The sequence below is a fragment of the Rhinoderma darwinii genome, chromosome 1 (genome assembly GCF_050947455.1).
Source record: "Rhinoderma darwinii isolate aRhiDar2 chromosome 1, aRhiDar2.hap1, whole genome shotgun sequence".
NCBI classification, from domain to species: domain Eukaryota; kingdom Metazoa; phylum Chordata; class Amphibia; order Anura; family Rhinodermatidae; genus Rhinoderma; species Rhinoderma darwinii.
In genome coordinates this window covers 531391987-531413488 of record NC_134687.1, presented here as the reverse complement: position 1 = coordinate 531413488, position 21502 = coordinate 531391987, and the positions used below count along the sequence as shown (strand labels likewise).

At 41.8% G+C, this 21502-nt stretch overlaps 1 protein-coding gene across 1 annotated transcript in view; it reads right to left on the bottom strand.

Annotated features, from left to right (window-relative positions):
- Window positions 1–15316, bottom strand: part of LIX1 (limb and CNS expressed 1) — a 157208-nt gene extending 141892 nt beyond the window's left edge. Inside the window, exon 1 of the mRNA XM_075837082.1 lies at window positions 14988–15316. Coding sequence (XP_075693197.1) covers window positions 14988–15099 — 112 coding nt within the window. The 5' untranslated portion in view covers window positions 15100–15316. The remainder of the gene's footprint in view (window positions 1–14987) is intronic.
- Between the last annotated feature and the right edge of the window lie 6186 nt (window positions 15317–21502).

The following is a 21502-nucleotide window of genomic DNA, read 5'->3' as shown; positions in this document are numbered from 1 at the left end:
GTTGGTGCCGGTGCACTTTTGTTCCAGAGAGGTTCAAAAGGCAAGACTGTGGTATGTGGCTACTACTCCAAGCTGTTTTCTCCCGCAGAGCACAACTACTCGATTGGGGATTGGGAGTTACTGGCCATCAAGCTGGCCCTGCAGGAGTGGAGAAACCTACTGGAAGGCGCAGCTCATCCTATCCTGGTCTTCACAGACCACAAGAACTTGACCTATCTACAGACGGCTCAATGGCTGAATCCTCGTCAAGCCAGGTTGTCGTTGTTCTTTGCTCGGTTCCGGTTTGAACTCCACTACCGACCTGCCGACAAGAATGTGGGGGCCGATGCCTTGTCTAGGTCGTTTGAAACAGAAGACACTGTGGAGTCCACACAGAATATTATTGATCCTTCCTGCATCTTCTCTGTTAACCCTCTGCAAGTTAGAGACATTCCTCTGGGAAGGACTTTTGTACGTCTGGCAGACAGAGGAAGAATCCTTTGCTGGGGTCACTGTTCCAAGCTGGCAGGTCATGTAGGTGCTCGTAAGACCCGAGACCTAACTGCCCGTCAGTTCTGGTGGCCCAAGCAGCCCAAAGGCATCATGGACTTTGTCTCCTCCTGCATGGTGTGCGCAGCAAACAAGGTTGCCCACTCCAGACCAGCCGGTCTGCTCCAACCACTGCATGTGCCCAATGCCCCCTGGCAGCATTTTGCTATGGACTTTGTCACGGATCTGCCTCTCTCTGCGGGATGCAGTGTGATCTGGGTGGTGGTGGATCGATTTTCTAAAATGGCTCAATTTCTTTCCCTGACTGGCCTGCCTTCTGCTGCTCGATTGGCCGACCTCTTCGTTCAACACATCTTCCGTCTGCACGGCTTGCCTCTGCAGATTGTCCCGGATCGAGGGGTCCAGTTCACCTCGATGTTATGGAGAACTATCTGCGGCACTTTGTCTCCAGATGGCAGGATGACTGGGTGCAGCTGGTTTCGTGGGCTGAGTTCTCCTATAATAACCTCCAGTCCGTTCTTCATCGTCTACGGCCAACATCCTCGTATACCTCTTCCTGTCTCTAGTATGTGCCAGGTGCCTGCAGCTGACTCTACCTTCAGGGACTCTTTTCAGATATGGCAACAGACACGATCTTCTATTCTGCTGGCGGTGGACCGCAAGAAGAGAAAGGCAGACACTAGAAGACGTGATCCTCCCGTTTCTTCCAGGTACGAAGGTCTGGCTGTCTTCCAGGAATATTCGGCTGAGGGTGCCATCTTGCAAGTTTGCTCCCAGGTTCCTCGGACCCTTCGAGATTCTGCTACAAATCAATCCTGTGTTTTACAAGCTTCGGCTGCCTCCTACCCTCAATTCCTAACTCATTCCATGTCTCCTTGCTGAAGCCCGTGGTCCTGAACCGCTACTCCAGGACTCCTAGTTCCCGCAGTGGCTCCTGGTGGCTCGTCAGGGACTTTTGAAGTAAGGGAGATCCTGGCCACCAAGAAAGTGGGAGGAAGGACGTTTTATTTGGTGGATTGGAGGGGATTTGGTCCAGAAGAGAGGTCTTGGGAGCCAGAGGAGAACATCAATGCCCCTGTCTTCGTGAAGAGATTTCTCTCCCGCTCTTGCCCCAAGAAGAGGGGGTGTAAGAGGGGGGATACTGTAACGTCCATGGCTGCAGACCATCTTTCAGACTTACCATCTGATGGCTCTGGCCATGGACGTCTGTGTTCCCGGATGCATCTCCCTCCAGGGAGACGCTGGCACTCACTTCCAGGTTCTGTGACTGGTTCCCGCAGGGCGCGCGCACCTGCACTTGCATGACCTTAAAGGGCCAGTACGCGTCAAGCTGTCGATCATCAGTATTAGCCCAGAATGCTGCTGGACTATAAAAAGGGCTCTGCCCACTTGTTCCTTGCATGAGCATTTTTGTATACCTAAAGTTTGTTTTGCAAATGTTTTGCAAGTGTTTTCCAGTTCCCAGTGTTACCCGTTCCTGCTGCCTGTACCCTGTATCCCGTGCTATCGTATCTACAGTGAGAGTCAAGTCGTGTCTTCTGCTGCATCTACTGTGCCATCTACAGTGAGAGTCAAGTCGTGTCTTCTCTTGAAGTGAGCTTAACAGGATGTCCACTCCTAGGGAGAGTAGCAACAGTCTTAGATTTTCTCCATTTGAAGACAATTTGTCTAGCCATGAATTGATGTACACCCAGGTTTTTCAGCTTCATGCGGCTTTATAACAGCTTTTTTAAGTCTTCTGAAAGTTAATTGCCTGGAGGCATGGTTCACACTAACCAATCTTTCTTGACAAGAACGGATGTAACATCCATGGCTGCGGACCGTCGTTCAGACTTACCATCTGACGGCTCCGGCCATGGACGTCTGTGTTCCTGGCAGCACCTCCCTCCAGGGAGATGCCGGCACTCACTTCCGGGTTCTGTGACTGGTTCCCGCCAGTACGCGTCCAGCTGTCTATCATCAATATTAGCCTAGAATGCTGCTGGACTATAAAAAGGGCTCTGCCCACTTGTTCCTTGCCTGAACGTTTTTGTATACCTAAAGTTTGTCTTGCAAATGGTCTCCCAGTGTTTTCCAGTTCCCAGTGTTACCCGTGCCTGTACCCTGTATCTCGTGCTATCGTATCTACAGTGAGAGTCAAGTCGTGTCTTCCGCTGCATCTACTGTGCCATCTATAGTGAAAGTCAAGTTGTGTCTCCGCTACTGTCTACATTGCCTCAGGTACCTGTTCTGGACTATAGACATTGTTTTGTACCTAGTTGGCCAGCTGCTATCCCGCTACGTGGTACGGCCCAGTGGGTCCACACCCCGCGCCGTGACAACGGATTTGTTAGTAACCAGGCTTGTTGTGCCTTTATTTAATGGGCAAAACATCTGTGAAACCCACATGTCCAATATCATCTAGTTAATTGAAACACCTTTTGCCAATTAGCTCTTGGAGACGTCAATAACACAGTGGTTCGCTTACTATTTCTCTGTGCAATGGGGATGTCTGCTTAACGTGCTCAATAAAAGACATGAACAGTACAACAGTTTGTGTGTTATTAGTTCAGTTAGATTGTGTTTATCTATAATTGTGACTTAAATAACAATCAGACCACATTTTATTAGTAATCAATGCAGAAGTCCAGGTGTTTCAAAGGGCTCACACACTTTTTTTTGCAACTGTACTTTGTCCAATTACTTACATATGTTACCTAGGAATGGAAATCATTATAATTTATATGCTATGCAGATACAAGTTAAATTTTGCATGACAATGATAAAACCTATATACAAACCATGTCACGTTATTGGATTGTGTGAAAACCTTGATCGCCTCCTTGTGGATACTGTGAGGGCTCCTTTAAGAAAGGTGTGATCTACTCATACAATGCTTCCAGTCTAGGGAAGACAGGCATTGCCAGCCTGTGGGAGTCAAGAGTTCTGGTGAGAACAAATGTTTGTTTTGAGTTGCTGGGCAGTAGGCCTTTCACCCTAATAGCTAGGGAAGCTATGTGTTTAGTAAGAGGCTGATGGCCTAGGGTTTATTTTGGACGTTGGAAAAACTGCTTCGCTGTGTATGAAGATAAGAAAGCTGGTTTGTGACCAGTTGTAAACCTAATCCACTGTGTTGGAGTGAGAATTTTATAGTGTGCCAACCATCTTTCTCCGGAGAAGGTGATCCTGTGGGCTAACTTTCCCCGCTAGTTACTATATAAATATATATATATATATATATATATATATATATATATATATATATATAAAAAAGAATAGAGTCTAGAAGCAGCACTCAGCAAAAAAATTTGAATTTATTCACCCAACACAGCAACGTTTCACTTCCTCCATGGAAGCATTTTCAATTACTTGTTCTATTGTGTATGTGTATATATATATATATATATATATATATATATATATATATATATATGAGAGAAAAAATAAAAAATGGAGCAGAACTGTAGCGGATGAGCCTCACGGCAGATGCAAAGCTTCAGAGGAGCGACCCCTCCTCACAATAATAGAAGAAATGGCAAGGAAGCAGCACTGAGAAAAATGGGAAATTTAGTCACCACAACGTTGCACACTCTCTATGAGAGCATTTTCAAGTGGTACAAAAAATAGTGGTCATAGAGTGTGTGTATATGAAGCAACAAGCTCATCAAACAATCAAATGCAATTGAGTGTAAAAATACAAATTTATGATGCAATGACAAATTTAAAAAGTCATACAAATCACTGTATTACATAGCAATCCATGATTAATTCTAAAAATATCACATACATATATTAAATATAAAAAACAGAAGTGCAAAGTATATATAATGCATGAAATACGTCAATAATTGTGAACATATGTAGTGTATTAACCCAAAAGAAAGATTAAAAACGTGGACACTCACCCCTATGATCAAAGAGAATTGGTAAACCCCATGATACACTGTAGTACAACCACAGCGTTCCTAGTCAATAAACTACGCATGTTTGTAAAAGAAAACCTGTAATTGGACAGAGCACATCATGTGATCAGACAGTTGATAGAACGCAACTAGTCTCACGATACCTTACAGATCTCGCGCATGCTCCCAGAGACAAAAATACTTTTCTTACATCCAGTGATTGCCAGGAGTTTCTATTGGGCCTTTTAGAAATTATTTTGACATGTAATTTCTTTCAGTTTAATGACGAGTTTTATGTTGGCGGATCTTGAGGAGACGTTGGTCTATGTATCCCACCACTTCAATCATGTGTAGTGGTAGTGGAGATACATCGACGACGTCTTCCTCTTATGGACAGGGGATTCACCATCCTTAGATGCATTTTTCATTTACAATTATGATATCGACCCAGACATTAAATTTACTAGGGAATGTTCCAAACAAAGTCTACAATTTCTGGACACCACAGTATATATAGTGGGTGACACATTAAGAACAGATCTATATGTGAAACCCACGGATCGTAATAACATACTACGCTATGATAGTTACCACCCGAGACCCATGGTGCGACTTAGGGTCAAACGAATAGTTGATGACAAAAACATTTTGGATACCAGACTAGGACAGATGTCCAAGAAATTCTATCAATGTGGATATCCGAGACTAATAATACTCCCACAGAGAGAGTGAAACGTTGTGGTTATTGATATCTGGTGAATAAATGTCCCATTTATTTGAGTGCTGCCTCCTTGCCATTTCTTCTTTTTATATATATATATATATATATATACACACACACACACACATACACACACTATATATATTAATATATATATGTACACATGTACTGTGGATTTAAAAAGTCTACACACCCCTGTTAATTAAAATGACAGTTTTTGTCATGCTACAAAATCAGTACACAATGAATAATTTCAGAACTTTTTCCACCTTTAATGTGACCCATAGTCTGTACAATTCCATTGAAAAACAAACTGAAATAATTTATAGGGGAAAAATAAAGATAAAAAAAACAAAATAATGTAGTCGCGTAAGTGTGAACACCCTCTTATAATTGGGGATGTGGTTGTGTTCAGAATTAGCTAATCACATTTAAACTCATGTTAAATAGTAGTCAGTACACAGCTGCCTTTATTTAAAGTGATTCTGAGTAACACCATATAAAGTTCAGCTGTTCTATTAGTATTTTCCTGCCATTTTCTTTGTTGCAAGTGGCAGCAAAAGCCATGGTCCGTAAAGAGTTTACAACACATCAAAGAGATCTGATTGTTGAAAGGCATCAGTCAGGAGAAGGGTACCAAAGAATTTCCAAGGCATTAGATATACCATGGAACACAGTGAAGATGGTCACTAAGTAGTGGATTACATTTGGCACAACAGTGACATTACCAAGAACTGGGCATCCCTCAAAACTTGATGAAAATTGGTCCGGGAGGCTACCAAGAGTCCTACAGCAACATTAAACGAGCTGCAAAACTTTCTGGCATGTACTGGTTGTGTAGTGCATGTGACAACAATCTCCTATTTTCTTCATATGTCTGGGCAGTGGGGTAAGGTGTCAAGATGTAAGCCTTTTATAACAAAGAAAAACATCCAAGCACAGCTATGTTTTGCAAAGACCTACATCAAGTCTACCAAAAGGATGTGGGAAAACGTGTTATGGTCTGATGAGACCAAAGTTTAACTTTTTGCCCATAATTCCAAAAGGTATGTTTGCCACAAAGCCAGCACTGCACATCACCAAAAGAACACCATCCCCACAGTGAAGCATGGTGGAGGCCGCATTATGCTTTGGGGCTGTTTTTCTGCAGCTGGAAATGGGGCTTTAGTCAAGGTGGGGGGAATTATGAACAATTCCAAATATCAGTCAATATTGGCATAAAACCTGCAGGCCTCTGCTAAAAAGCTGAATAGGAACTTCACCTGTCAGCACGACAAAGACCCAAAGCATACCTCCAAATCAACAAAAGAATGGGTCACAAGAAGATCAACATTTTGGTATGGCCAAGCCAGAGCCCAGACCTGAATCCCATTGAAAATTTGTGGGGTGACCTGAAGAGGGCTGTACACAGGAGATGCCCTCACAATCTGACAGATTTGGAGTGCTTTTCCAAGGAAGAGTGGGCAACAATTTCCAAGTCAAGATGTGCCATGCTTATAGACGTCTACCAAAAAAGACTGAATGCTGTCATAAAGTAAAAGCTTGAAAAAGGTCCTATAGCAGGACGGAAACATTGCAGCTTGTGCTGACTGAATAAACTACTTTTTCTTACCACATCGGAGTGCTGTGGGATTTCTTCTATATTTACCCATATCCCTTGGATCGGGATTACCTGCTTGCACCCACTACCATCTTAGAATTAAATATTGAGTACTGCTCATTTCAGTTTGTATATATATATATATATATATATATATATATACAGGGTGGGCCATCTATATGGATACACCTAAATAAAATGGGAATGGTTGGTGATATTAACTTCCTGTTTGTGGCACATTAGTATATGGGAGGGGGGAAACTTTTCAAGCTGGGTGTTGACCATGGCAGCCATTTTGAAGTCGGCCATTTTGTATCCAACTTTAGTTTTTTCAATGGGAAGAGGGTCATGTGACACATTAAACTTATCGAGAATTTCACAAGAAAAACAATGGTGTGCTTGGTTTTAACGTTACTTTATTCTATCATGAGTTATTTACAAGTTTCTGACCACTTATAAAATGTGTTCAAAGTGCTGCCCATTGTGTTGGATTGTCAATGCAACCCTCTTCTCCCACTCTTCACACACTGATAGCAACACCGCAGAAGAAATGCCTCTCGATCTGACTCCCTTAGACTTTTATCTTTGGGGTCATCTGAAGGCAATTGTCTATGCTGTGAAGATACGAGATGTGCAGCAACTGAAACTATGGATACTGGAAGCCTGTGCTAGCATTTCTTCTGCGGTGTTGCTATCAGTGTGTGAAGAGTGGGAGAAGAGGGTTGCATTGACAATCCAACACAATGGGCAGCACTTTGAACACATTTTATAAGTGGTCAGAAACTTGTAAATAACTCATGAAAGAATAAGGTAACATTAAAACCAAGCACACCATTGTTTTTCTTGTGAAATTCTCGATAAGTTTGATGTGTCACATGACCCTCTTCCCATTGAAAAAACTAAAGTTGGATACAAAATGACCGACTTCAAAATGGCCGCCATGGTCAACACCCAGCTTGAAAAGTTTTCCCCCTCCCATATACTAATGTGCCACAAACAGGAAGTTAATATCACCAACCATTCCCATTTTATTTAGGTGTATCCATATAAATGGCCCACCCTGTATATATGTATATATATATATATATATATATATATATGTAAAGGTAGAGAAAAAGCAGTACTTCGTAAATCTAGTTGCTGGTGCTACGCGGTCCTGACCTTGATCCAAACGGTCCTATAGATATATGAAAAATGATCACAGCACTCCAAAAGTTGATTTCAAGTAAAGATGTGGTTTATTATTCCATGTTCAAAGACAAGCTATGTTTCAGTCCTCTCACAGGACCTTTCTCAAGCTAAAGTGACATGTGCAAAACAGGGTTTTTATACCCATGTGCAAACAATGCATAATCAGCAGTGATCAGTATCTAAATGCTGTGGTAGCCCTTTTTGTGCAGTGTGCCAGTAACCCTGTGCAAGTTGGCAACTCTGGATCCAGCAAAAGCCCCAGACCATCACCAGACCCGCTTCCTCCATTATGATTGACAGTTGGTATCACACACTGAGGAAGCATCTTTATTCCATGTTCAAAGACGTTTCAGTCCTCTCACAGGACCTTTCTCAAACTAAAGTGTTTGCGTGATTGGCGCCTCACAGCACAAAGTCTTCAAGCCTAGCTTAATGCAGCAAAATATAAACCATATCAACTGTGAAGAGAAGACTTCTATCTGCAGGTTTGACAGGTCGAGTATCCGTAAGAAAACACTGCTAAGATTGCAAAATAAAAAAATAAAAACTTGCCTGGGCCAAGCATCACCTGCAGTGGACTACTGAAGTGTAGAAGAAGGTCTTATGTTCTGATGAATCAACATTTGACATCTTTGGTACAACACGCAGAGTTTTTGTACGTCATCGAGTACATGTAAAGATGCTTCCTCAGTGTGTGACACCAACTGTCAAACATAAAGGAGGAAGCGTGATGGTCTGGGGCTTGTGCTGGATCCAGAGTTGCCAACTTGCACAGGGTTACTGGCACACTGTACAAAAAGGGCTACCACAGCATTTTGATGTGCCATGCAATTCCCTCTGGGGTACGCTTACTTGGTCAAGGGTTAATATTACAGCAAGACAATGATCCAAAACATACTCCTAGGTTATGTCAGAACTACCTAAGAAGAACTTGGTAAAAGACAACAAACAAACTCTGTGTAGTCTGATTCTGCAGTTATACGCTCTTCCATATGTCCCCTACTATTTGTTTACCTACCAAATGTACACTTTATGGACAAAAGTATTGGGACATCTACACGTTACACCTACAGGAGCTTTTATGACATCCCATTCATGCATTAATATGGAGTCGGCACCCCGTTTGCAGCTAAAACAGCTTCAACCCTTCTGGGAAGGCTATCTACAAGATTTTGGAGTGTGTCTGTGAGATTTTTTTGCCAATTCATCCAGAAGTGAGGTCAGACACTGATGTCACAATCTCTGTTCTAGTTCATCCTCTTCCACACCAAACTCACCCAACCATGCCTTTACAAACCTTGCTTTGTGCACTGGGACCCAGTCATGCTGGAACAGAGAGTGGCCTTCCTCAAAATGTCCCCACAAAGTTGGAAATATACAATTGTCCAAAATGTCTTGGTATGCTGAAGCTTTAAGATTTCCCTTCACTGGAACTAGGGGGCCTAGGCCAATCACTGAAAAACAACCCCATAGTATTATTCCCTCTCTCCTATACATTACAGTTGGCACAATATAGTCAGGCAGGAAAAGTTTTCCTGGCATTCCCCAAACCCAGACTCATCCATCAGACTGCCAGATAGAGGAGGGTTATTCATCACTCCACAGAACACGTTTCCAGTGCTTCAGAGTTCAGTGGCGACGTGCTTTACACAACTCCATCTGACACTTGGTATTGTACTTGGTGATGTAAGGCTTCCATGCAGCTGCTCATCCATGAAAACCCATGCAATGAAGCTCCTGGTGTAGTTTTTGTGCTGATGTTAATGTCAGAGGATGTTTGGAACTCTGCAGTTATTGAGTCAGCAGAACATTGGCGACTTTTATGCACTATGTGCCCCAGCACTTGGTGACCCTCGCCCTATAACTTTACACAATCTGCCAGTTCATGGCTGAGTTTCTGTCGCTCCTAAACTCTTCCACTTTGCAATATTATCACTCACAGTTGATCATGGAAAATCTAGGAGGGAAGAAATTTTACAAACTGATGACCCATTTTTATTGTAAAGGCGACTGCATGACTAGGTGCTTGATTTTATACACCTGTGGCAACGGGACTGAATGAAATACCTGAATGCAATGATTAATGGGAAGGTGTCATGATTTTTTTTTTTTTTTTTTATTATATTGCTTTAAATAAAATATAAACAAAAATTGTATTTATTAGTGTTGTCACGTTCTAATTTTTACTGTGTTCAAACTTTTACTTCTCGATGGGGGCTGCCAATTTTTTTTCATCGCTGTATGTGTCGATTAACGACACATACAGAGATGGAATACGGCACACACAACGCCATAGAGAATGTGAACGGGAGCCGTTCCATTCTCAGAAGCGTACGCCGTCTGTGTGGGAATGGCGGATATGCCGCTCCCACATAGACCAAAACTAAGCTCGTTTGCAGAGCGAAATCCGGTGCCATTTTCATGTGGAACGCAAGCAATAGTAGCGTAGACCAGCTGAGGAGGCGGCAGGTAATTTATGTTCGTGTATGTGATGTGTCTATTATGTTCGTGTATGTGATGTGTGTATTATGTTCGTGTGATACTGCCTGCTGAGCTCTGTATCTAATCCTCCTACACTGTGCAGTTCCTCAGAAAATGGCGGCACACAGTGTAGGAGGTTTCAAAGTTCAAACCCTTCCTTCTCCTGGCACTAGCCAGAAGAAGGGAGGGGGGGATTGTGTGAGGACACTAGAAGAGAGTGTGTCTACCCCAAATTTGCAGCATAAATCAATGAGGTTGCTTTACCACAGTGACCATGCAGCAATTTTGGGAACTGCTCCCTCTAGTGCCCAGCATATGGAAATGTTATAAATTAGAATCTAATTTATAATATTTTGCGACTTGTGAAACAATTAAAAAAATTAAAACAATGTGTAATCACTCAAATACTAATTGTTTAACTGAAAAAAATAAAAATTCTAGCGACACATTCCCTTTAAGAGGTGTGTCACAATACTTTTGTCCATACCGTATGTATGTTAGGAATAAGTAGGGGAAAGATAAAAGAGAGTATAATTGCATGATCAGGCTACTCAGTGTTTGTTTGCTGTCTGTTACCATGGAAACTACACTTAGATATATTGAAACCATAAAAAACATTGCTTGCAAAGGTGTCGTACAAGAGCCAACAAAGGGGTTGTCCTATCAGGACACTGCATATGCCTTATTAGGGTACATGGACATTATATAATAATATATATAATATAATATATAATATATATTATATAATATAATAGGGTACCTCTTTCAGAACTCTCTATTAGCCATAGGAAAGACCCAGTGCAAAGAGTGACTGTCTCTCTGGAGGACTCTGTGTCCATGTTTTACTCATTGATTTTAATTGGGTCTTGCCATCTGTATAATCCAGCAGATTTCCTTAGCAATAACAGTCAATCGCTGGGGGTTCCAGCAGCAGTTCACCGATGATCAACACATTGTCAGGGAAGCTGCTTTAGGAATTGGTTTGTCCTGTTTCTTCTAAATTGCTATAGAACAGAGTATATAAACTTTATAATGCAATCTTTCAATGTGGACCCCAAAACAACATTTTGGTCAAGCGTGTTTACACAGCATGTCCATCCAGTGATTCTATGTACTGTGCAAATTAAAAGACTATTTATGATGCCCATCCATAGAATCATTGTATGGAAATGCTTTTTAGACACAGACCTCAATTTATTGTTTCCAGTCTTTGTGATCCCATCTTACAGTTAATATTGACAAGGGTAACACATTACAAAATGTATGCACTGGGGCTAATGGACAAACCATTCAAAGATTATACATATCCAGATCCTGCTAACCAATAAAAAGGATGCAGGTATGACTGGTAAATTCGCCACAACCACTCTTTTAACTTGTGAGACAGTACAGACAGTAAAGGTGGCTGATAGTTTATTTAAATTTCTGCCTAAAAGCTGCTATTCTGAGTATCTCAATGATAAACAAAAGTATAACTCCATATCTGCATGGGTTTATGAGGGATCGGTCCTGTTAATTTAATCTGATCAGCTCCTATGAGGAGGTAAGTTGCAGACTGGACCTGGGTAAAGCTGTGGATGTGGTGTATCTAGACTTCTCAAAGGCGTTTGATACTGTGTTGCATAAAAGGTGCGTAAAATTAAAATGCTGGGACTGGGGGAAAATATATGTAATTGGGTTAATAACAGGCTCAGTGATAGAAAACAGTGGGTGGTTATTAATGGTACTTCCTCAGAGTGGGTCACAGTTACCAGTGGGGTTCCACAGGGGTCAGTATTGGGCCCTCTTCTTTTTAATAAGTTTATAAATGACCATGTACATGGTTTACAGAGTATATTTTCAGTATTTAAGATAATACTAAGCTCTGTAAAGTAATCAACACAGAGGAGAATAATGTAATACTACAGAGGGATTTGGGTAAGCTAAGAGGCGTGGGTGGAGAAATGTCAAATTAAGTTTACTATGGATAAATGGAAGGTTATGCAGTGACTTGACCTGAGGAAACAAATTCTACAATTATGTATTAAATAGTAAAACACTGGGTAAAACTGCCCATGAAAAAGAATAGGCACATTGGTGGACTGTAAACGTAACTTTAGCAACCAGTGCCAGGCAGATGTTGCCAAGGCAAATAAAATCATTAGTAGCATCAAAAGAGGCATAGGTGCACATGTCAAGAACATAGTTTTGCCTCTATACAAGTCACTAGTCAGACCACACATGGAATATTGTGTACAATTTTGGCCATTTGTGTAAAAGAAGAACATAGATGAACTAGAGTGGGTGGAAAAGAACCAAGGAAGTTCATCAAACTTGGGTTTTTGCCCGTTGAGAAGGAAGATGACTTACAATCTACAAATATATGAATGGACAGTAAAGAAATCTTTCTATTGATCTTTTTACACCTATGGTTTCACCATAAGCCTGGACGGGGATCCTTTACTGTAAGAGCAGTGAGACTATGGAACTCTCTGCCACAGGCTGTTGTGATGGTTGATTCATGGTGCATGTTCAAGGAGAGCCTGGATGACTTTCTTAAAAAATATAATATTACAAGTTATGGGTACTAGAGTCTGGAAAAGGGACATTGATTTAGGGATTTATTCTGATTGTCATATTTTAAGTCGGTGTAAATGGACCTTAAAAACATGCCCGAAGGTATTAGTGAGCCATGCTTAAAGAGAACCGTTCACCTCCCCATACATGTGCAGCTGAGTTCAGCATGTAATAGGCAGGACTGCACAAACACTGTGTCACTTGAATTTTTTTTTCTAACTTCCTCTGTTATTTACATATCGGTGGCGTTATATTTGGCGCCTGGTATGTAAATAAGCCCCTGAACAGTCAATGGGGCGTTTCTATCTAACTAAATTGCAAGGGGGCGTGATCTCTTTGCTCTGACACTGTCCAATCAGCTATGGACAGTGTCAGGGCGGCTTGCGCTATGTTCCCTCCCACGAGAACACACACAGACTGGTGGTTCTGCAGAGAGCGCTCTCTCGGTCTATATCCTAAAGCTATTAGGATATAGTGTCACTTTTTATACATGTCATAAAACAACCACACGGTGACTTGGAAAATATTGGGGGTTAACAATCCATCATGGGACACTCAAAATACGACATAAATGACATCTCTATACTTTTCAGGGAGATGACATAAATGGTCACTTAACACCAGGGAATAATAATTTACAGAAAATCTATCTATTCCAATTATCTAGAGATTATCATCACTCACATTAGTAGACACAAAGATTTTCCCATGATCAGACAAACATTCTGAAATCAGAACATTATACATGCAAACATATCTTGTTTTTTCTCACCCAGTAATATAATTCCAGTATAACATTTACATTGCTCTAAAATTGTAATTCTAGATGATTGCTACAAGCGAAGTGTCATGATCCAATATATTTCCTGATTCATAAATTCCATTGGTCGGAACTTCATTATTAGACCCTCTATGGCCACCTTTACGGCAACTCATTGCTACTGCAGGCATACACTGGGGGAGTCTTCTAAGGAATACACTGTCTGCATATACTCCAATGACCATCTCCTACTCTGAGCCTGGGGCATGAGGATATTACTATTTAATAGGTACAATAAGAGCATGTTTACTTACTAAAGATACTTTAATGCATCTCTCATCATTCTATTTACTTAAGAACAAAGGAAATCATGGATACTCTGAAGCAAACGGTTAAACAGTAGTTCATGGATATGTTTGCTAACATGAAAGCATACAGTACAATAACACAATCTTGTGTTCAGTTAAGTGAAACCCTCCATAGGCTCCACAGTAGAACTACAAGAACCAGCATAACCTGTCAGCTTCAAAGCCACAGACTACTGTACTCCCAGGACAATTACAGCATGTGTAAACTAAGAAGCCAATGTGTCCAAAATGATTACATAAGACCCACTGAAACACAACAAAATACCACAAACCACAACTACAGTAAATTTGCTATATGTAAACAAATAATTATATAGTTCTGGGTTTGGTTTCCTTAGCAATGCTGAGCCCTGGCAGACAGGGCATGCTGGCACTTGTAGTTATACACAAGCTGCTCGGTGGTAGGAAGTCCAGGCAGCTTGTGGAACTACAAGTCTTAAGTATGTGCCTATGCTATTCTTAGTTATAAAGTTGCAGCAGATCCATAACAATACAAAGTATCATAAATCCCCTTCCCATATATCATAAATTAGACACTGATCTGACTGTTGTCCCCATGCAGACATATATACATTATATGTAGTTCCTTGATGGCACACCTGTGCCAGTCTATACCTGCTGCATACTCTATCAGCTGTTTATTCCCATTATATATATATATACCCTATACTCAAGATAAGTAAATAGCACTAATAACAAAGCAACCATCAACTATATATATATATATATATATATATATATATATATATATATATATATATATATAAAAATAAACTGAATTTATAGCAAGTGACTGTTCCACTATGTTAAATGCACATGACTGTCCCTATAAGTAGATCCATGTGATTCCATAAGTAACCACATTGCATTGATGAACCCATGTGCAGCATTCTGACAAGTAGTCACAGTTCAGGTTTGATATATTTTAGGTCATACTTACAGTCTTTGAAGACCATGCTGGGGTCACTCTGTGGCAGCACCTGGGTGACCAGTAGTTGCAGAGAGTCTAAGGTCCTGTCCATGTTAGCTGTGTCCCCTTCTTGCAGCTGCATGCACTGTGCACTGTCCTCATGCCTGGATTATCCCATCTCTGCACTGAATGTGTGCAGTTCATTGATGCAGTGGATTAAGGAGAACTCTCTTAACATCTGCCAATCAGGCATTGGCCAGAATCTAAAGCCCCTCAGGGGGTCCTCCTCCCTGGCCTGCTTATCTTTGTTGTAGGCTGAGCTAATTAGCTGTAGGACTGGGCTGACAGATCCATTCCCACTGCTTCTTTCTGTGAAACATACCCACCTACAGGCCAGCCAGAGCAAGCAGCAATAACAGGCATTCCTCCATGCACACACTCCCACTACCCTGCTGAATAAAGCAGCAAACAACCAGCCATTATTGCATTTTACTTGAAATGTTTTCTTTTTTTGTTTGTACTTATTTCTTTGTTTTAATATTACACATGTACAGATAATTATTATTAAGAGTATATTATTACATCATTTCTTATGTATTTTGCATTCTCTTGTTAGCTAAATAGTAAATAATATGAATAGATTATGGTCACTCATATAAAACCTAGTTTATAGGCTGCAGGGTAAGGCGGGCAAGGCAGGCAAAGGCATTTGAACACATTTGATAAAAAATTATGCCAGTCCAGGGGATTTGGCACAAACAGTGCTGCAGATCAGTGTTGACATGTCTATTATGTAGAAAGGGAAAAGGATAAATTCTTCTACTGTTACATTAGGTTTAGGAATAAGGTAGTTACAAGTTTAAGTCAGGGATGATAATCTGATTTTTTTTTTTTCCGGACAATTTATCCAAAAATCACAGACCACCAAATTGTTTACAGACATATTCAGGGGCGTAGCTAAAGGCTCATGGGCCCCGATGCAAAAGTTCTTATTGGGCTCCCCCCCCCCCCCCGCAAACTCCTCATGGCCGACGGTCCGCAGCTTTCAGCTGCATCGCTGGGTCTTCTAAGTGACCCAACAATGCAGCACTAGCAGCCGGGGCGTCACTAAGGCTGGGTTCACACACCCTATTTACGGACGTAATTCGGGCGTTTTAGCATTGAATTACGTCCGAAAATGCGGCTCAAAAGCGTTGGCAAACATCTACCCATTCATTTGAATGGGTTTTACGATGTTCTGTGCCGACGGTAATATTTTTTACGCGCCGCTGTCAAAAGGCGGCGCGTAAAAAAGACGCCCACGTCAAAGAAGTGCCTGTCACTTCTTCAGACGTAAATGGAGCCGTTTTCCATAGAAAAACAGCTCCAATTACGTCTGTAATGGACGCAACGAAAAACGCCTGCACATGCCATTACGTCTGAAATTACGGTGCTGTTTTCTCCTAATGCTGCCGTGTGAACATACCCTCAGGGCTTAAAATGTCAGGGGAAATAGCCCCAATACATATGTGTCCGCCCCAAAAAAAAAAGTGTGTATAGGAGACAGCATAGCATATCTATAGCACTACGACCCTATAAACTATGGATAGGATTAGATACAGTGGCTCAGCAGATAGTATCACACATGATAGGATTAGATACAGTGGCTGAGCAGACAGTATCACACATGATAGGAGTAGATACAGTGGCTGAGCAGACAGTATCACACATGATAGGATTAGATGCAGTGGCCCAGCAGACAGTATCACACATGATAGGATTAGATACAGTGGCTCAGTAGACAGTATCACACATGATAGTATTAGATACAGTGGCTCAGCAGACAGTATCACACATGATAGGATTAGATACAGTGGCTCAGAAGGCAGTATCACACATGATAGGATTAGATACAATGACTCAGCAGACAGTATCACACATGATAGGATTAGATACAGTGGCTCAGTAGACAGTATCACACATGATAGGATTAGATACAGTGGCTCAGAAGGCAGTATCACACATGATAGGATTAGATACAGTGGCTCAGCAGACAGTATCACACATGATAGGATTAGATACAGTGGCTGAGCAGACAGTATCACACATGATCGGTTTAGATACAGTGGCTCGGAAGGCAGTATCACACATGATAGGATTAGATACAGCGGCTCAGTAGACAGTATCACACATGATAGGATTAGAGATAGGGCCCAGCAGACAGTATCACACATGATTGGATTAGATATAGGGCCCAGCAGACAGTATCACACATGATAGGATTAGATACCGTGGCTCAGCAGACAGTATCACACATGATTGGATTAGATATAGGGCCCAGCAGACAGTATCACACATGATAGGATTAGATACAGTGGCTCAGCAGACAGTATCACACATAATAGGATTAGATATAGGGCCCAGCAGACAGTATCACACATGATACGATTAGATACAGGGCCCAGCAGACAGTATCACACATGATTGGATTAGATACAGGGCTCAGCTCGCTGACATTGCGGAAGAGTCGGGTACGAACCAGTACCCAACCATCTGTAGTGACGGGCAGGCACCAGGGTGGCCGCAGGCTGGTAGTATTAGGCTGGGGAAGGCCAAAAACAGTGGCCCCTTCCCACCCTGGTAATGCTGCCAGCTGCTGCTGTGTTGTATCTGGCTGGTTATGAAAATTGGGGGGGACCCGACATCGTTCTTTCCAATTATTTTTTATTTTATTTTTTTTTAAATGACGTGGGGTCCCCCCATTTTTCATAACCAATCCAGATACAATAAAGCAGCAGCAGCCTAGCATTACCAGAGTGGGAAGGGCCACTGTATCTGGCCTTTCCCCTCCTGATAATACCAGCCTGCGGCCACCCCAGTAGCCGACCATCACTACAGATGGTCAAGTACTGGATAGTACCAGGCTCTTCCTAGCACCCTTGGTGGCGGTGGGTACCGGGGTAATAATGGGGGTTAGTGTTAGCCTCTGCACCGGCTAACACTAAGCCCCGCCTTAGCAATGGATACTGTCAATCAGCCGGCGGCCATTACTAAGGCGGTAGTAATATAGTTTAAAAAAAAAACAAAAAAATTGAAAAAATATTTTATTGAATTTAAAAAAAAACACACAACCCTCATTAACCATTTTATTGATAATAAAAAAAAAAGCCGTCATCGAAGTAGTCCTGGAATCCGCCGTAGTCCAACGACCGAACCTGTAAGAAAACACACAAGAAAAATGATTAGTAACACATGTGTTAGGCTAAGATACAGGGCCCATGTGTGATACTGTCTGTGGGACCCTGTATCTAAGCCTACCACAACGTAGGCTTAGATACAGGGTCCAGCAGACAGTAATCTTATACAGTATAAGATTACTGTCTGCTGGGGCCCTGTATCTAAACCTACAGTAGGTAGGCTTATATACAGGGCCCATCAGACAGGATCATACATGGGCCATGTATCTAAGCCTACCATGTGATTGGCTTAGATACAGGGCCCAGCAGACAGCATCACACAATCTGTGATCCTGTCTCATGGGCCCCCTAAGCCTTCTACATCGTAGGCTTAGGGGTTGTGCAGTCCCTAAACATTGATGGCCTATCCACAGGATAGGCCATCAATAGCTGATGTGTCTCCCGGGACCCGCAAATCAGCTGTTTTGAAGGGGCCGCAGCACTCGTACGACAGCTGCTTCCCCTTCATTTCACTTCGCCGACACCGATTCACAGTGTGACCGGGATGAAGTGACCGGAATGAAGGGGAGCAGTTCTCGTACGAGTGCTACGGCCCCTTCAAAACAGCTGATTGGCGGGTCCCGGGAGTCGGACCCCGCCAGTCAGGGCTAATCTTACCTTCCTCTTCAGCCGCGGCGGTAGTTCTGTCGTCTCGATGCTGTGCGCGGCACATAGCGTTGTGGTCATGTGCTGCGCACAGCGATTGACGTCAGGACCTCCGCTGCGATCCGGAACCAGGAAGGTAAGTAAAGTCTGTTACTATAGTAACAGGGGCCCGCGGCCCGAGTTAGCATAGTAACTTTTTATTGATGTGGTGCGGGGGGCTGTGGGCCCCACTGGCTTCGGGGCCCGGTCGCAATTGAGACCGCTGCGACCCCTATAGCTACGCCAGTGGACATATTGCAAAACCAAGAATGAATAATAAAGATAAGTGATATATGTATATGGCTGAGTTACTAATAAGAGCATATTAGCAGAATTTAATGTGAACTGTAAAATAATGATCACAATAATCTGTACAAGCTCCTAAAGCTTAAAAAACTCACAGATGTATCAGTTTGTTATTTTACAGACACAGGAAAAATTCCCCTATTTTTATGGACTCTTCGGGCATTTATTGGCGGTTTAGGCCACTATACAGCTGTCAATTGCACAAGATACTAGGTTGTTTTTAGTACATTTATAAGAGTTTAAAGGGTAACTAAACTTTCAAAACACTTTTGACATGTCATAGTGAAATGTCCGAAGTTTTGATGAGTGGGGGTCTGAGCTCTGAGATCCCACACCATCAATAAAATGAAGCGGCAGAAGCGCTCGTGGGAGCGCTCTGCTGTTTCGTTTCTGATCAGCTTTCCTCAGAAAGCCGAGCAAGTGGTGTACAGGCTCATAGACTTTCTATTGAGCCCGTACACCGCTGCGTGGAAAGCAGATCAGAAACTAAGCAGCACAGCGCTCAGCTGAGCGCTTCTGCCGCTTCATTTTATCGATCGGTTGGGGTTTCAGTGCTCGGACCCCCACCAATTAAAATGTCTGACATATCACTATGACATGTCAAAAGTTTTTTTTAAAGTTTAGTTACCCTTTAATATGTTAGGTCTATTGACCCTGGCTGTTATAAAGAGGGAAGTTTGTTCACATTCCTTACATTGAGAGTATTTACCTTAGAATCGTCGCATAACCCCATTTTGATACTTTGGTAACCACCAGGGCTGTCCTGTTATAGTTCCGGTTAGGGCATACAATAGCCAAGCCCTAAAGAGTGCTTGTGAATTTTATATGCACAGACAATAATGCACTGCAATACACATGTATTTTATTAAAAAATATCACAGAAGCAAAACAACATGAAAATGTTCCCTGGAGTCATATCAAATGAGATTATTGACACTGGTAAACCTGATGGGTGTAACCTGTTGGTGAATATGATGCACAGTATTGAGCAATGACAGGGGTAGTAAGTGGCGTTATGCACCACTTTTATGAAGCGTGGCAATGGCCATTCATAAATATGAGACAGAACGAAAGACAACTGACAAAGTTCCACTTTTATGTTTCCATTTGTGGGGTACCTTAAAAAACGGAATGAAAAATAGCTGTGTCTTATTACGTGACAGAGAGGCTTTTGGGCCCACTCAGTCACCAGGGCTCAGGTGCCACTGATACCTCTGCACTCCTTATAGATATGCCCCTGCAGGTTTTCCAATAGATTACATGTGATCGCTGGAGGTCCCAGCAGTAGAGACAACTTGTGATAGGCCTATTGTCTGAGAACATTTTTAACAAAAAGGGATTGTACAAAGTGGATAGCTCTTTTAAGTGGTTGAGGCAATGAGCGGGTCTTATTTGGATGGACACCAATCAGTAAGAGCTCATGCACACAAATGTATTGCTTTGAGTTATACAAATCTGCCATACGGCACCCAAAGACTTTTATGGGGCCATAATGTACCTTCAATTTCATAGAGGCATTTAGAGGATTTTTGGACAGAATTTATATGCCTCAGTGCCCATGGCTCTGCCATATACAAGAAGCCTTTGTGTCTCCTTTTTTAATCACGTGCACATTCTTATTAATAGTTTTATACCACCCTAATCCTGGAAACCGCCTTCAAGAGTGAACTCAACTCTGCTGTGCATAGTAAAGGTTTTCCTGCTATTCTCTAATGGGATCCACTACAGCTATGCGAAGTAAATGTAAAATAATCCTTTATGAATATACATATCTTAATAAAAAAAAAATCCAAGTTGCCTTTGCCTAAGAGAATTGAGGCGGATAGAATTAATAAATTATATTTTCGCCTCATATTTTAGTTTCTGAATAGGTTTCGAACACACCAGTCACATAAACTACCCTTTTTCTAATGTATAATCTTAACCAGCAGCTGTATCTGGAGGACATCTGTGGTATAAGTCCGTAAAACACATGGAAATGGCATATTACATTTAGTTTCTATAATTAAGAACCAGTAATTGTTACATTATACTGAATTGAAAAAGCGGGCCTATGGAAAATATTTAGTGTAGAGTAATTTCTTTCTGTCGGTATGTATGTAGACATGGGTATGTTCATGTTCCAGGACAGAAGCAATAAACTTAAGCAGAATACTTTTTCACAGTGCCATCTGGATGCAGATATCCTAGCAGTGGGTGAACACGACATGAAATTATATTTAATATTTTATACATTGTACTTTTTTAGTTTCCTATAAAGATTTGCTATGGGGTTGCATCCAAATTCAGGAACGTAGTTGTGTCACATGCCGCAGCTGTCTCCTCTAATCACCATGTAACAGATACACCCTGGAAAACTGTCTGTGCTTTGCAATTTCT